This window comes from Lagenorhynchus albirostris, chromosome 19 (genome assembly GCF_949774975.1).
Source record: "Lagenorhynchus albirostris chromosome 19, mLagAlb1.1, whole genome shotgun sequence".
NCBI classification, from domain to species: domain Eukaryota; kingdom Metazoa; phylum Chordata; class Mammalia; order Artiodactyla; family Delphinidae; genus Lagenorhynchus; species Lagenorhynchus albirostris.
Window position 1 is genome coordinate 19,123,400 of NC_083113.1, and position 16,894 is coordinate 19,140,293.

Genomic DNA, 16,894 nt, shown 5'->3' on the forward strand with positions numbered 1-16,894 from the left:
ATGAATGCCACAGACATTATTGATAGACGGAGCACACTACAATTCCATGTATATAAAATTCTAAAACAAGCAAAGTTAGTCAGTGCTGGTAGACAGAGTGAGGGTGGTTACTTCAAATTGGGAAGGAACAGGAGGGGACCTTGCAGGGGCCCCCTCAGAGCTGGGCCGTAGCTCACATGGGTTGCATATGCATATGACAATCATCAAGCTGTAAACTTATCATCTGTGCAGTTTACTGTATGCTACAGGTCAGTTATAAAAAAGATGACTGGCTTACTTGCAAAAACCAAAAGCCTTAAGATACGGACAAAGAGGCCTTCTGGCTTTTTTATCTTCTTTGGCTTCCAGAACCCCTGCAGTAAACTCGTAGAGCTCTGAAGGAATCTTGGTATCTGCTCGCTCCAAGTAGCGCAGGACGCCAACTGCATGGCAGGCATTTCTCTCCGTCAGCAGTAACACAGATTTGGTTTTTTTCTCTCTCTGTTCTGCAGGAGAACCCTTAAAATTGGGGGTGAATAAAGGAAGCAGATCATCCGTACCAGTCTAAATGATAAAACTTCCCGGACTCTGCATTTGTCATTATGTGGAAAACGCCAGTGAGACATTAAATGATAATATAAATTAATCAAACCTGTTCAGTTAAACTCTGAAAATGATCAGACATGCAATACAGGCGTCCACCAAAAATTTTCGGCGAGGAAGGAAAGCTGAAGTGAATCACACACGTGGCATCGGTGATGGCCAAGAGTGGTGTGCAATCATCTGTTAAGGCTGGAGAAAAGGATTCGGACAATTTCAAATGAAGCTGGAATTTTACTGCACATACTTTACAGAACAATTCCAGGAACCATACTTCAAAACATTTCTTTACTGCATTTTACTTTTCAGATGCAAAGAAACTTCCTTCCCATTTCTTTTCCCAAAATGTCAAAGCCCAGTAATTAAATTCCAGAGAAAAGTGGTCTCCTTTTTAGCTCGAAAAATGCCTCTATTACAAATCTTGGCTGCCCATATGGTTTGCACTTATTTTATACGTTTTGACTTTTATATTTCCAATATTAAACTTAACAATCATTTACGACAAGCTTCATCATAGGCATATACATATGACAGTGATCTTTGAGCTGGAACTGCAGGGAGCACGGCTAGCCCAAGGGCCGCTCGCTGCCTACTAACCTGAGACACTTGGATTCCACCTCAGTATCAAACTCATAGCCAAGGTTAATTTTCACTTTGAAATTCACATTACTAATACATTCTCAATAAATCTGGGAAATGATGAGAAATTTGGAGGAGGTAAATAAATGAATGAATTGAAGACATGATTCCTATTAGCTCAGCCTTCTCTAAATACAAGTAGAAATTAAAATACTTACCTAATACAATGTGAGAACCAGAACTTAACTTCTTCTTCCACTGTTCTGAAACACTTTTTAAATTAAAAGTCATTTCTTTATGCATTTTCAAACAAAACACGGAACTGCTTTCTACTACCTAAAGATGAAACCAAAGGGCCCAGTTCACAGTCAGGAACATAAGCTTGAAGATAATTTTTCATCAATAATTATCGATACAAATCATTTAAAATTATCTGTGAGGGTCTCACCTCACTGATCCACTAATCCTAAGAAAGAAATGGTTGTAAATTTAAAGAAATATATTTTCAAAATTCTATGGTTTATATCTAAAAACTTGCTCCAGTGAAACAAACATTATTTTGCTAAAACTATTTTCCTTCCTTTTGAAATAACGTGTACATACATATATGTGCGTGTATATATACCTGTGTGCATGTATACTTACCTACACAGATTATCTGTAGAGATATGTATACGTATACATGAAATTTATGGTACTATTGTCAAGAGGGTACTGTTGTTTTTCACTATACCTGCTAGTTCATCTTTGCTAAAGGTCGGTGCACTACTGATTCTTTTGTATTTGGCCTCATTTCTACACTTTAGCATTAATTTATATACAATTAGATTAAATAAATCTTTAGCCAGTTGGCTAAATGATGATATACTTTAGCATCATCGTCTCTATTGTCTTAAATAGAGGGTTCAGAAGATGTTGGCACTTTTTCATGAACCAGATCCTTTTCATGCTCTGCCAGGTCCCCCTTGTGGACCGCTGGCTTCCATGGGAAGGCTATTTCCCTGTCAAATACGTAACTACTCCAAGTGATTCTCGGGTGACTCAAGATTCAACCACAGTCTAAACAAGCAGTAAGAACGTTTCATGTGTGGAAGGGCTCACCTTACACACTATTTCTGTTTCAGCTACAGAACCGGTGAAGATCAAGGTCTTTTGTGCCTGACTTGGAACGAAATCAAGAGTCTGGAGTAAAGTGGAGGTCTTTTCACATTCCAGGCAAAGACGTACTACCTGGTAATGAAATGCAGAAACAGTGGGATTTTTAAAAAATGTTCAAGGTGCTCCAGTTTTACTTTTTATGGCAAAGTCATAATTTTAATAGGAAAGAAGGTATAGAAAAGCAATATAAATTTAAATACACAATTACAGATTGTATATGAAATTAATACTGTAATCTTTTAATATTAAGCCATGAATAAAGGTTACTTGCTTGGGCTTACCAACCCCCCACCACACACACCCAGGACTCTTTACCTGTTGGACACTGCCATAGAGGGCAGCCTCCTCCATGGCTGTGATCACAATGTAGGGGTCGTTCATGAACTCTTTGATTAACTGCTCTATATGTCTGTTCCAATGAACTCCAACTGCAACAATCTGATGTGGGGCAGATTCCCTTTCTTCAACTTCAATAATTTTTTTAAAGTTATCTAATATAGGAAACATCTAAAAAATCAGCATAATTAATTTCACTTTTATTTCAAAAGAAACTAATAATTAGTTTGACAGAACATAAAATGTAAGGAATGTATATTTTCTGTTCTCAGAGTGGGAAAGGTCTTTAAACATGAAAGTAAAAGAAAAAACTAAAAAGGAAAAATGTTTATGTATAGACAAAATTAAAACAAACATCTAGGTAAATACCGGCAACACAGGTAACAAAGGATGAACAGCCTTATATAAAAACTTCTACAAAGTAGTTAGAAAATGATCCCAGTGAAAGAAAACAAGCGAAGGAAATGAACAAGCAGCTCCTAGAAGAATGGGTACAAATGGCCAGTATGAGTTAATGCTCAATTTAACAAAGTAATCAAGGAAATACAGATTAAGCAAATCAGATGCCACGTGTAACAATCAGCCTAGAAAAGAAAGCTGGAGGAGGGCCTCCTACTGCCAGGGGTGCAGGCAGTGTGGCGCGGAGGCACATTGCCAGAGGGAGTGCAAACCCATCTACACTTTCAGAGTGCCACTGAACAAGGCAGTGTTCCAGATACTAGCTTTGCAAATAAGAACTGAGGCAGTCAGTAAGTCACAAAGCCTGGGCTTGACCTTGGGGCCACTGCTGCTCCCAAAGGAATGCTCCTGACCTTCATGCTACACTGCTTCCAACAAGTGCCTTTTAAAAATTCATAGCCTTTGATCCATTAATCCCCTTCCTAGGAATTTATCCTAAGAAAACACGTGCCAAAAGATGTTTTTTCAGCTACACACATACACACAAATGATGCTAAATGTCCATATATAAGACAATCAGAAAATAAATTACGTTATGTCCACAGGGTTCAATACCACATGGCCAGTAGAGAACAGTTAGTAGCAATACTCACAATGCTGTTCACTGAAATGCAAGTTACAAACTAATACATAAAATAAGGTAGCAGTAACAATCATGCTAGAGAACAGTTAGTAGCAATACTCACAATGCTGTTCACTGAAATGCAAGTTACAAACTAACACATAAAATAAGGTAACAGTAACAATCATGCTAGAGAACAGTTAGTAGCAATACTCACAATGCTGTTCACTGAAATGCAAGTTACAAACCAATACATAAAACAAGGTAACAGTAACAATCATGCTAGAGAACAGTTGGTAGCAATACTCACAATGCTGTTCACTGAAATGCAAGTTACAAACTAATACATAAAATAAGGTCCTGATATTATTAATTATATGTATCAATAGACACAGGAGTTACAAAAAGAAAAGAAATACTCTAAAACAGTAACGGTGGTTACGTAACCTCTGAGCATAAGATTATGGATGTTGGGGTTTTTCAAGGGTTCTTCTCTATTTCTCAAATTTTCTAAAATAAAAGTATTGCTTACATAACCAGAAAAATACTGATTTTAGAAAATGTCCCTGGGAAAGAAATTTTGCTCTTCAAAGAGAACTTTAACATTGGGTGGGAAATTCAGATAAATGTTCTCTCCTCTTAATTATAGCAGTTAAAGGGAAACATTTTTTAGATTAACCAGCTTCTTCCCAACTAGACACGTTTCCTGACTACTAAAAGACTTTAATTTTACATATTTATATATATATATATAACATATATATATATTTCTGAGTAGTAATGACATCTAAATAAATGGCATACTTACTTGCTCATTAGCTTCAGAGAATAATATTTCCACCTCATCCAAAATCAGATGACAGAGTCTAAGAAATAACAAGCTTTGATATTTGAGAAGTCTCAGGAGGCTATGTGGTGTTGTAACAATTACATTGCCTACATTTTAAAAGAAAACACAGTTAACGCCTTAGATTTTCCACAGGTTTTTCTAACGTTTCCTTTGCTAAGATTCCACATACTTTCTAGAAATGCCTTTCAATGAAATAAACCCTGTGTTTCTTACTCAGGTGGTGTGAGAAGAGGCCTGCCCAGGCTGCCCCTGTACTGTCTGACTAAATACCTGTGTTCCCACCAGGTTTTGAGCTCCTGAAAGGCAGGGGGTGGTTTTAGTCAACAGCTAATAAAACAGTAAGTGCTTAATAACTAGTTGATAAATGAATGAAAAGACTTAGTTTTCTCAGTAAAACAGATGTAAGCCAAGAGTAAACCTTCACCACCAACACTGATCGGTAACTGACAAGTGACGTCTGGCTGATCAGCACACAAGCCCCGGGTCAGTGCCGGCTCCCAGGCCTGCCTGAGCAGGCTTCCACTGTGTTCTCTAGGGAAAACCAGATAGCTTGGAAAGGATGCTTACACCCACTTGGAAGCTTCATATTTTTGGCTTCATCTTTGTGGAGTCCGATTGTTAATACCACAGGATGAACAACAGGCCTGGAGGACACGCTATAGTCTCCCAATAATTCAAAAACTAATTGGGCCTTTTTCCACCCAGGGCACACGATGACTGCCAGAGGCTGCAAAGACAGATAAATTCACATAATTTTGGACAAAGGTTAAGAATCAAAGACATGCAGAACATCTCCCTGTACACAGTAAGCACTATAAGTTTTTGCTATCATCACTGTCACGCAGGTCAGAAAAGTCAAAATATAATTTCACTAGAATGGATTCAGACACACTGACTCAGATTCTGCTGGGGCTTAAACTATGCACAAGTATTAAATCATTTAGTCCTTAAAGTCCCCTTACAGGGTGAGACCTATTACTACCTCATTTCACAGATGAGGAGCCTAAGGGACAGAAAGGTGAAGTTTGTTGCCCAAGGCTGCACAGCTAATATTCAGAAGAAGCAGGCAATCTGGCTCCAGACCTCCTGCTGCTAAGCACAAGGATGAACTGCCTCCTGAAGGGGGCCCTGAAAAAGGTTAACGTCACTTCCTTAGGAGATTAAGTTCCCTACTGCACCATCTGACCCCTGCCCTCCACTATCCCGCAGATATCTCTCGACATCTGCCTGCCAAACACCTTCCTGGACACATGCCCTCAATTAACTGAAGACAAGAATGAGTCTCCTCTTTTTTTTACGCAGACGCAGGCAAGCGCCTGCTTCCAGGGCTCACGCCTAAATGCAGACTGACCCTGGAGATGCGGAAAAAGCAGAGTGGACACAAGGGTCAGACCTGGACATTCCTTTCTGGCCCGGCCAGGGGTCTATCTCAACACAAGCTGCATCTCATCAGTGGGCTCAGCTGCTACCTGACTGAGTGATACAAATGTATCCATTTAATATTATTAAGTCAATACATCGTAACATAGCCAACACAGATTTCCAAAGAGAACTCGTTAAACTACATGGCATAATCAGAAAAATAAACTAGTATCTTTCCTAAGATGAAATTCGAATTATCTTTTGTACTGCTATTTTTCACCTTATAACGAGCGATGGAACCATCTGTAGTGTATCTTGGGAGAAGATCTGAGACGGGTCTCATACACATCCATTCACCTAACAGCCAAAACCCCAGCAAAGCAGATGTCACTCACTCACCATCATTTGACCCTCACATCCAATTTCTTTCCTTTCCATCATCCTTCTCAGCTATTAACTGATTCTTATGAGTGGGAAAAATAAAGTGGGATTATAAAACAGTGTGGGGTTCTGTGAAGATAATTTAAAGAAGAGGGACAAGATGACAGAAATCCTAAATTCAAGTCCCACTTCTTGTCGCACTTGTCAGCAGGTAAGAACTTTTACCAGTAACTTTTCATGAGCTTAATTTTCTCATCTATAAAATAGTGAAAACAATACACGGCATGACCATCTCAAGGGTTTGCCATGATAATTACGTGAATCGAATCAGTTAGATGATTCTATAAACTGTACAGTCATCACTAAAAGCCAGGACTCTCCCAACTCAGCCGATGGCTCACAACTAGGGGTTCTCGGTAAGAATCAGTGTGAGAGAATCAGTGACTGTATTGAGAAAAGAGTTTCTCAAAGGACGGTCTCTGTTCTGCCAGGTTTTTTTTGTTTGTTTTTTGTTTTTGGTTTTTTTTTGCGGTACGCGGGCCTCTCACTGTTGTGGCCTCTCCCGTTGCGGAGCACAGGCTCCGGACGCGCAGGCTCAGCGGCCATGGCTCACGGGCCCAGCCGCTCCGCGGCATGTGGGATCTTCCCGGACCGGGGCACAAACCTGTGTCCCCTGCATCGGCAGGCGGACTCTCAACCACTGCGCCACCAGGGAAGCCCCCTGCCAGTTTTAATGTAACTTAAACTTTACCAAAGGTTAGGTGTCAAATTTAAAATAAATATTTAATCCATTTTGTTGTTAAACAAAAATGTCTTCAACTTACTCCATTTCTACTTGGTAATGACTTGTAGCAGCCCCCTGTTTGCAAAATCGTAAGCAGTGGTGGAAGGTACAACAAAGGGTCATTTCCACAATGAGAAATGACCACCATGTCACAGCCACGTGCTATGGGAGGCCAAGAGTAAGATTCAGTGTGGCTGGGGCCCGGAAACTTATTTCTTTGAAGAGCCTACAAAACATCAACAACAACCAAAACAACAATAAAACCCAGAAAACTAATAAACTTCTCATTGCTCACTTTACCCCAGTAACGAGTATACATTGCTTAATCTGGTATTATCCAAGACCTAACTTAATAAGTCCCCCCTGAATCTTTTCCAGCAACAAACTCCTGCTCAAAAGACTCTTGCTTTTCTGGGCTCCCAACTGAAAGGATCCAACAGGCAGTCTGTTGAAGCACGAGGTGCTTTAACATTTCACCACAGCAAAGACGTGGCTTCTCTTCCTCCTGATAAACTGCTGGTGCATCAGCTCCACTTAGAAAGTTTTTTAAAAACTTGCCTTTGTTTGCTTATTTTTCTATGCAATTCGCTGTCATCGAAACCTCCCAAATGTTCCACAGAGGAGAGTTTTCCAGCCACACTGATGAGATCTGCCAACAGGCTGAACTCATCAGCACCGTCCTCTCTCTGAAGGTCTCATCCCCCAGCCCTGAACTCCAGCTGCACTCGGGACTGGGATTCCCCTGCAACATCACCCTTTTTGCTGAAACTTTCTCGGTTGAATTTCTTGGTTTGGTGGAGAACAAATTTCGGTAGCTTCTCGACAAAGGGTACAGGGGAAGGAAATCTGAGATTCTGCACGTGTGAAAATGTCTTCATTCTATCCTTACACTTCAGTAATGGTTTGAGTACAGAAACTTTCTCGGTTGAATTTCTTGGTTTGGTGGAGAACAAATTTCGGTAGCTTCTCGACAAAGGGTACAGGGGAAGGAAATCTGAGATTCTGCACGTGTGAAAATGTCTTCATTCTATCCTTACACTTCAGTAATGGTTTGAGTACAGACCTCTAGGCTGGAAATAACTTTTCACGAGAATTGTGGAGTCACTGCTCCTCTGGTGAACTGTGGGAAAGTCTGAAGTCATTCTGATTCCTGACCCCGCCGTGGGATGGGTTTCTTCTCTCTGGAAGCTTTCATGATCTCTGAATCCCTCCAGTTCAGATGCTTCGTAGCAACGTGTCTACGCTCCTGCTCCTCGGTTGTGCTGGGTCTCCGGTCGGCAAACCCTCTTAATTTAGAAAGTCATATCCATTAAGTAAGGAAAGTGTCCATGTGTTATTCTCAGAATTTTCGGTCCTCTGCCATCATTCTTTCTAGAAATCCCACTCAGATACGAGACCTCAAATTGACCCTCAAATTCTCTTTTCCCCCCCATTTCCATCTCTTTGTCTTTGTCTTCTACTTTCTGATTAACTTCATATCTGTTTTTTTAATTTCCGTAGCATTTTAATTTCTAAGAGCCCTTTTTATCTGATTGTTCCTTTTGTTTTTAGTAGCACCCTATTATTGTTAAATCCAAGCAATATCTTCTCTTATCTCTGAGGATATCTATTTTCTAATGTTTTCTTCCACTCCTTACATTGTTTGTTTCTTTCAGAGTTTGTTTTGGTCTTTTTTTTTTTTTTTCCCTAGGTTAAGGCTTTCTTCCAATGTCCAAGGATCCCTGATGTCTGCTCACATCGAGGACACTGAAAGCTGACTATATCCGCAGGCAGGGCAGAGCTCATCACCATGTGAGCGTCACATCACTGCAAGGAGACAGGCAGCGAGCATGCATTTTTACTGAGAGGATTCGAAAACAGCATCACCGCAAGGTCATTCTCTAGGGCCATTCGGTTTCTCCAAACAGAGCCTCCAATCTCGTTCCTGAGAAACTGGCTGAAGATGTTCAGGAAACAGGCAGGGAGTTCACTGCCCTCCCCGTGTCACTCCTTCCTCAGGTGGTCAGCCATCCTGGCTGCTTCTTTTCCATCTTCCAAAAGCCTGTAGAAATTTCTTGTCCAATAAAGGCTCCGCTCTCATTCTATTCATCCTTATAGTTTTTTTGTTTTTACTTTTTTTCAATATCAAGAGGGAAGCAGATAAAGATTTATGATCTAAACTGATGATTTAAGTGAAACCACAGGTCTATAACACAATTCTGAAAAGAATACTAAGAAGTACATTCTAACTGCCCTGACTACTGGTGCCCCTTCTAAGCCCCTTTTCAGAGGCGCATTTAAAAACTTATTTCAGAAAAGCACTTAGGTTTCTCCACAAAAGAATTATTCACTTATAAGAAGTTAACCTCGACTTTAAGAATAAATGAGAAGTTAATAATAAAATCTTAAAAGAAAATTTCAAAAGCAAAGAAATTATATAAATGCAAACTTAAAACTGTTTTATTAAAAATCTTTCTATGTTAGGGCAGGTCAGTCCTCCTTCACAAGCCTGGTCTGAGCCCCGTCACCTTTTTCAGGTCTGCCGAGAGTGGCGCCGTGTTGATGGACAAGCAGGGCTCGACCCTGGTCCGCAGAACGACCAAGGGCAGCCGGGAGCCTGACTTCAGCTTCTGCAACTAAGAACACAGATGTCAGATGGCTCTGCCCTGTGGTGTTAGCACAGAATACCAAGAACTTTATGGAAATAAAGAAGATATAAGAGTTTGGTTTCCATGTAAAACCCTAAGTTTATATGCTTATAAAAACCCACCAAAATTACCAAAATAAAAGGAAGATTATCCATTACCCAAAAGAGCCATGTCTCTGAAGCAATAATTCATTAGATAATTTCTAAAAGGGTATCTTCGGTAAAGTCCTCCATGCAAGGAGTTTCTCTTCATATCTCAAATCTTGAGGGAGGAAGGGGAAGGATTTAAAGAGTAAACAGCTTTCTCTTGCGGGTGTTTGCCATACCTGCTGCAGATCAGAGATTCCATCGGCTCTCAAATGATCAGGATTTAGAAACTGCAATAATCTGTAAAATAAAAGGATAATTTGAAGAAGGAGGGAGTGTTTATATTTCTTCAGTTGAGCTACTATTCTAATTCTTCCTCGATAGAGGTAAAATGAACTCTGCCTCCCAAGGCATGGCTATGACATTCCTGCTTGTTCTGTTCTGCCTTGTCTATTGCTACATAAGGGGCCATGGGGGTCTTGCCAGTCTCATGCTTGCCCCCTCTCCCTCCCCCACTGGGCCCTGCTCTGTGGACACAGCACTGCCAATCCCAGGACCACTTGCTCTGGACATGGAGAAAGACTGCATGATCACTAGGTCATCTCATGTTTCTTCTAAGAAACCCACTGCCTCCTTCCTTTTTTTGCTGTTCGATCTTTCATCACTTCAAGGTTCCCTGGAACCCACCACAGACTGATAGAATAACTGATGTCATTTCACCAGTGGGTTCTAAGTAAAGGGCACGTAGCTAAAAGAAACGAGTTGCATGGATAACCAAGGTCTTTGGTTCCAAGGAAAGCAGCCTGCTGTAGCACCACAACTTTCAGGTATTAGGTGGAGGGATGCCTGGGTAAGAGGATGTCAAGTCTGGCACATTAACAGCCACCCCCAGATCCACGGGCTCCATGGCGGCCTTCAGAGCCCTCGGCCCTGGACACGGTGAGGACCGCCTGCTGGGCAAGGGGACATCACAGCGCCACAGAGTGGCCTCTGGGAAGTCGGGGCAGCAAAATGGCTGTAGGGCCGACACCCTCCCCCCCGTCATCTCAGGCCAGTTAGCGGAGGCAGTACAACCCACCCACTTCTGAACTGTCTCAAACACTTTGTCGCTCTGGTGGTTGTAGAGCAGCCACAGTTACTGGGAACGTAAGAGCGTTTTTAAGCTAGCAGGGTAAGAAATCATAAAAATGGGTAGGAAAATATTTAGTGGACTAAACAAGTATAAAATGAAGTGATCGCTCTATTGTTAACACCTTGTAAGTGAATACTTTGTGAATCTGGCAGGACCAAAAAAACCCCAAAAATCCTGAAGTTCTACACTGCAAATAATTAAACAGTTTCTCCAGCAGGTGGTAGATGTATTTAACGTCAGAAAACTGGGAAGAAAGCAAGCACCAACCCATATAAAATCAACAGTCCCAAAAGATCGACTATATATAATTTGTTTCATAAAACTGTTCACTTGACAAGAGAATCAGGAACAGGAGGTAGAGAATGACTATTTACAGTGGAACAAAGCTTTAAACAGAAAAATCTACTCTAGCAAATGGAAAAGAAAAAACGTGTGTGTGTATATATTTATTTACTTTATGGGAATGCAGGTTTGAAATTAATAATAAAATCATATTTTCAATTCTTCCTGCTTATACTGTTGTTTACAATTATTTCAATTAAAAATTTAGGCCAAGAAAAAAATCCGTACTTCACACAGACGTTCTTCTCATTGTATCCTTTCTTCTCAGCCAATCTAAGTGGTTTCTCATTTGACTTCTGACATAAAGCACTAGAAATCAAAAACTTTTATTAAAATTTCTGAACCCATTTATCCCCAACCTCAAAATACTGTCATTTTCTGGGAGACAATTTAAGAAGTTCCACTGGAATAAGCTGATCAACTTCAGTAAATTCTGTGAGAACTGAAACTGAGTCCTTTGAGTATGAAAACCATTTTGACAGTCCTGGGCTGCCAAGAGGGAGCAAGCCCACTACATCCTCTCTTCCTTACTGATTACAACTAGAAACTTGGGACGAAGTACGCAACTACAGCGGAGAGAAGTCAAAACGTGAAAAGCCACCAGAGCTATGGAGAGTTTCCTGGCTTTCCCTTGGTGTTGAGCTGAGGGCAGCCTGAGTTGCAGAATGGCGTAGAAGATGCAGACATCAAAAACCCTGAGAAAAACTCTCTACCGTCATCCCTTAGTATCTACAGGGGACTGGTTCCAGGAGCCCTGCGGATACCGAGATCCACGGATGCTCATATAAGATGGTGCAGTACAGTCAGCCCTCCGTACCCAAGGGACCTTTGTCAGTGCGGATGCAGGAGCTGTGAATAAGGAGGGCCGACTGTATTTCAAGCCAGAGAACAGGGAAGGGCCTTAAACCGGAGGATGTAAGGAATCCCGACTTCTCTCTTCTCTTCCTCTCCTGGCCCTGCCCCAAGGGCAGCTCTGATCACGGAGCTGCATGCTGCAGTGGTAACGGCAGTGCGGTCACTTAAAACCCTGAGAGAAAACTTCTCCCTCCCTCTAAGGAACCAGGAAATAGGGACCCAGTAGTCTAAAGACTGTACAAGGAAAATCCCCCTCATTTTTCCTCTCTTATTTCTGTTGCTATTTTATTACACAAGCAGCCCCAATCACACAGAACTGCATGGTAGCTTCTCCACAAGAAACCATCTACCTGGTCAGAGGAACAGAGAGAGAGACCATCTAGAAAATGGCGAATGTGAGGAAAATCCTGGGGAAAAAAAAAAGAGAGAGGGAGCTGGGTGGCAGGGGTGGGGGGGAATCCCTTATTTCTGTTTATGGCCCAAAAAGAAGTCCCACGCTCACCCCAAGTTGAGCATATTCAGAACAGACCCAAAGCAGTGTACCAAAGACTTAGAAACAGGGCCGCAATCACCACCCATGGCAAGTGAGACAGAGTTTGAGGTCTGAACCTTAAGGAAGTGATGACCTCCTGCTAAAACAAACAACAAAAACAACAAAGTCAACAGCCTCCAGAGGATTCTAAACCAGAGTCTCATACCATAATATTCAAAATATCCAGGATGCAATCCAAAATTACTTGACATACAAAGAATCAGGAAAATCAGACAGACTGTAGAGGGAAAAGATAATCAACAGGTGCCAACCCCAGCACAGCTCAGAAGTGTGAATTATCAAGCAGCTCTTATAGCCACGCTCCATAAGAAAAGGAACGGGGAGCACTATTGAACGGCATGATAAGAACGCTCCTTTCTTCTCAGCAAAAAAAATACAGATTAGAAAAAAATTAAATAAAAATTTTATTTAATTATAAAACATAATACATCAAATAAAAAATTCACTGGATGGGCTCAGTAGCAAAACGGAGATGACAGAAGAGTCAATTAAACATAGATCAGCAGAATTATTAATATGACAAACAGCAAGAAGAAAAGGTTGCAAAAATGAACAGACCCTCAGGGACATTTGTCTCATAAGAGTCTCAAAAGGAGAGGAGAAAGAGATGAGTGCAGAAAAAATATTTGTAGAATAACAGCTGAATACTTACCCAATTTGATGAAAAGACAGAAACCTACAAATGAAGAACCCTAATGATCCCCAAGCATAAGAAACACGAGCAAAACTACACCAAGACGTGATACAATAATTAAACTGTTCAAACCAGCAATAAAGAGAACATCTTAAAAGCAGAGGAAAAAGACATGCTGCACACAGAGGAACAAAGAAAACAGACGATGGCAGATTTTGCACTGGTAACAACATGAGCAAGCAGATGGTGGGGCAACATCTTTAAAACACAGGGGAAAAGAAATTTAAACCTTGAATTCTATCCTTGCAAAGGTTTTGTTTTTTTTTAAATGAAGCTAAAATATTTTTTCAGACATACGAAAGCTGAAAGAATTCATCACCAGCAGACCCATAATACAAGAAATAGTAAAGGAGGTCCTTCAGGTAGAAGGAAAATGGTACCAGGTGGAAATCTGCATCTACACAAAAACTGAAAAGCATGGATGGTAACTACGTGGGTAAATATATAATTTTTCTTATTATTTATTTAAATCCCTCTAAAAGAAAAATCACTGCTTAAATACCAACAATAATAGATTCCAGCATTTATAACAAATGTATAAATAAAATGTATGACAACACTAGCATAAAGTTCAGAAGGGGAGAAATGGAAGCTTCCCATTTTAAGATCTTACACTATATGTGAAATGTATAACATTACAATACATCCTTTCTGTGATCTCATTAGTATCACTGACATGGATCTTGATGAGGACAGGGTTACAAAGTCTTTGATGCTCATCTTCAAAAATATAACAGACCATTCTTTGCTTTCCACCAACTTGAACTGCCATCTGGCCCACATTTACCCATCTTTACATCAAGACAGTGTCACTGGACCTGCCTTACAGACACAACTTTGTCTGATAAGGTAACAAGGAGACAAGAATCACTACCACTTTTTGGTCAATGTGCTGCTAGCCAGTTGTCAAACATTTTAATTTTAAATTAATATATGTTTCATCGATATTTCCAAGGTCACTCTTTTTTTGAAATTGAATATTCTTCTATCATCAATCTTATAGAATGCTGTATAAAACAATATCATACTTAAGTCTCTAGTCAATTACACTGGTTTTCAAATCATACCTTGCTGCTGGTGTATCTGGATCGGCATACATGGTTGTGCCTCTTTTCATTGGCCAATACACTGAAGACTCAACACACTGTAAAAAAATTTTTTTCAGAAAGAATAATTATGCTAACATGATATACATTCTTGAGGAACCAAAATTCCATGGGAGTTATTCTCATAGACAACCATCCCAGATAACATTCAGGCAACACAGATATGAAGAGACCAAGAACTGGAGAGCTGGGTGATTATGCCACTGCTATAACCACTAGATTGAAATGTCCAAATAGCAGGCAGTTGCCTTTTCATATAATCAGTATTTAAAATGTCCTGGAATTACTTTCACCTGTCTTTTCAAAAGACCTGGAGGGACAGGTTAGACTTGACCTTAACTATCAGAGTGTCCCATAATTCCAGATTTTTACACCCTTGTTAAAATGAGAATAAATACCCACTTTTGTAGAGTGGTCAGTAAGCCAAGAACAAGGATTTGAGTTTAAAAGTGTCTCCCGCTTGGAAATTTTATTTATAAGCCATGATTACTAAATCTTTATAAATTTAAGTAATTTTTTGTGTGTGTGTGTGTGGCGATACGCAGGCCTCTCGCTGTTGTGGCCTCTCCCGTTGCGGAGCACAGGCTCCAGACGCGCAGGCTCAGCGGCCATGGCTCACGGGCCCAGCCGCCCCACGGCATGTGGGATCTTCCCGGACCGGGGCACGAACCCACATCCCCTGCATCGGCAGGCGGACTCTCAACCACTGCGCCACCAGGGAAGCCCCAATTTAAGTAATTTTTAAAAAGTCTCTTCCGGACTCACATATTCCTTTTGGGAAACCCTTACTAGATAATACATGCGTCTGCTATGAAATACATAAAATACAAAATCATATACAGTGAAAATTAAGACTTCAAGAAAATTAAACCACCTAGGTTTTCTATGCCTACCTAGAGCTATGTCCTTATTTTCAACATGGACTTCCAGAAATACTCAATGCATTTCAAGAGCATATAGTATATATAACATGGTTTTTTGTTTTTTGTGTTTTTTTTCTGGTATGTGGGCCCTCTCACTGTTGTGGCCTCTCCCTTTGTGGAGCACAGGCTCCAGACGCGCAGGCTCAGCGGCCATGGCTCACGGGCCCAGCCGCCCCACGGCATGTGGGATCTTCCCGGACCGGGGCACGAACCCACATCCCCTGCATCGGCAGGTGGACTCTCAACCACTGCGCCACCAGGGAAGCCCCAATTTAAGTAATTTTTAAAAAGTCTCTTCCGGACTCACATATTCCTTTTGGGAAACCCTTACTAGATAATACATGCGTCTGCTATGAAATACATAAAATACAAAATCATATACAGTGAAAATTAAGACTTCAAGAAAATTAAACCACCTAGGTTTTCTATGCCTACCTAGAGCTATGTCCTTATTTTCAACATGGACTTCCAGAAATACTCAATGCATTTCAAGAGCATATAGTATATATAACATGGTTTTTTGTTTTTTGTGTTTTTTTTCTGGTATGTGGGCCCTCTCACTGTTGTGGCCTCTCCCTTTGTGGAGCACAGGCTCCAGACGCTCAGGCTCAGCGGCCACGGCTCACAGGCCCAGCCGCTACGCGGCATAAGGGATCTTCCCAGACCGGGGCATGAACCCATGTCCCCTGCATTGGCAGGCGGACTCTCAACCACTGCGCCACCAGAGAAGTCCTGTAACATGTTTTTTAACATGAAGACTAAAGCATGCTTTTTCTTTTCACTTAGTAATATCTCTGGGAGTTAACAGTATACATTGCAGCTCATTAATTATTTCCAGTTCTCCTTCTGGCTAATCAGCAGGAATGTACTTTTATGACCCTTTGCAGTTACATGATCTTTAACCAATGATACATAATCAGAAGTGACATGTGTCACTTCTGGGTAGAAGGACTTTATAGCAGGTTCACAATTCTCTTTTCCCTTTATCCCCCGTCACTACAATTATGATGTTCTAGGTGATGAACCCAGGTCCTTGAGTAAGGATTATACGGAGCAGAACATCCCCCCAGCTTCAAGAACGCATATTGTATGACTGCAAAACAAAGTTTTTTTGTGTTAAGCTACTAAAGTTAAACAACAACAACAACAAAAAGAACAAGGACTTGACAAGGGAGGAGCTGGAGTTACCCTGTTCTTTTTAAACAGAGCAAACATGTAAACTTATATTTTTTCATGAATGAAACTATCATAGCCATATTTTTGGTTCCTAGTAGATTTTAAAGGAGAATATTCTAAAATGAACATTATATGAACTTTGTATTTAATGAACATTTAAAAAGACCACCTTATTTACATCTTTTAAGGAGATGCACTGTTGTTTCTTTTCTGATTTTTTTTTGGGTGAATCTCTCAATGAATCCGTATTATACTTTATAGCTGTATCTGCAAAATACAAATAGTAATAAAAATTATCTTAGAAAGTGTTATTAATCAATAGAAAATAGGACAAAAAGGATTATACTAGG

General features: G+C 40.5%; 1 protein-coding gene across 1 annotated transcript in view; it reads right to left on the reverse strand.

Annotated features, from left to right (window-relative positions):
- Positions 1 to 16,894, reverse strand: part of TDRD12 (tudor domain containing 12) — a 77,609-nt gene that overhangs the window by 25,961 nt on the left and 34,754 nt on the right. Inside the window, exons 9-21 of the mRNA XM_060131470.1 lie at positions 16,714 to 16,811; positions 14,407 to 14,483; positions 11,466 to 11,546; positions 10,003 to 10,063; positions 9,558 to 9,665; positions 7,091 to 7,276; positions 5,091 to 5,250; positions 4,482 to 4,609; positions 2,632 to 2,823; positions 2,260 to 2,388; positions 1,377 to 1,494; positions 632 to 771; positions 278 to 498 (exon numbers count right to left, since the gene is read on the reverse strand). Of these exons, the coding sequence (XP_059987453.1) occupies positions 278 to 498; positions 632 to 771; positions 1,377 to 1,494; positions 2,260 to 2,388; positions 2,632 to 2,823; positions 4,482 to 4,609; positions 5,091 to 5,250; positions 7,091 to 7,276; positions 9,558 to 9,665; positions 10,003 to 10,063; positions 11,466 to 11,546; positions 14,407 to 14,483; positions 16,714 to 16,811 (1,699 nt within the window). The remainder of the gene's footprint in view (positions 1 to 277; positions 499 to 631; positions 772 to 1,376; positions 1,495 to 2,259; positions 2,389 to 2,631; positions 2,824 to 4,481; positions 4,610 to 5,090; positions 5,251 to 7,090; positions 7,277 to 9,557; positions 9,666 to 10,002; positions 10,064 to 11,465; positions 11,547 to 14,406; positions 14,484 to 16,713; positions 16,812 to 16,894) is intronic.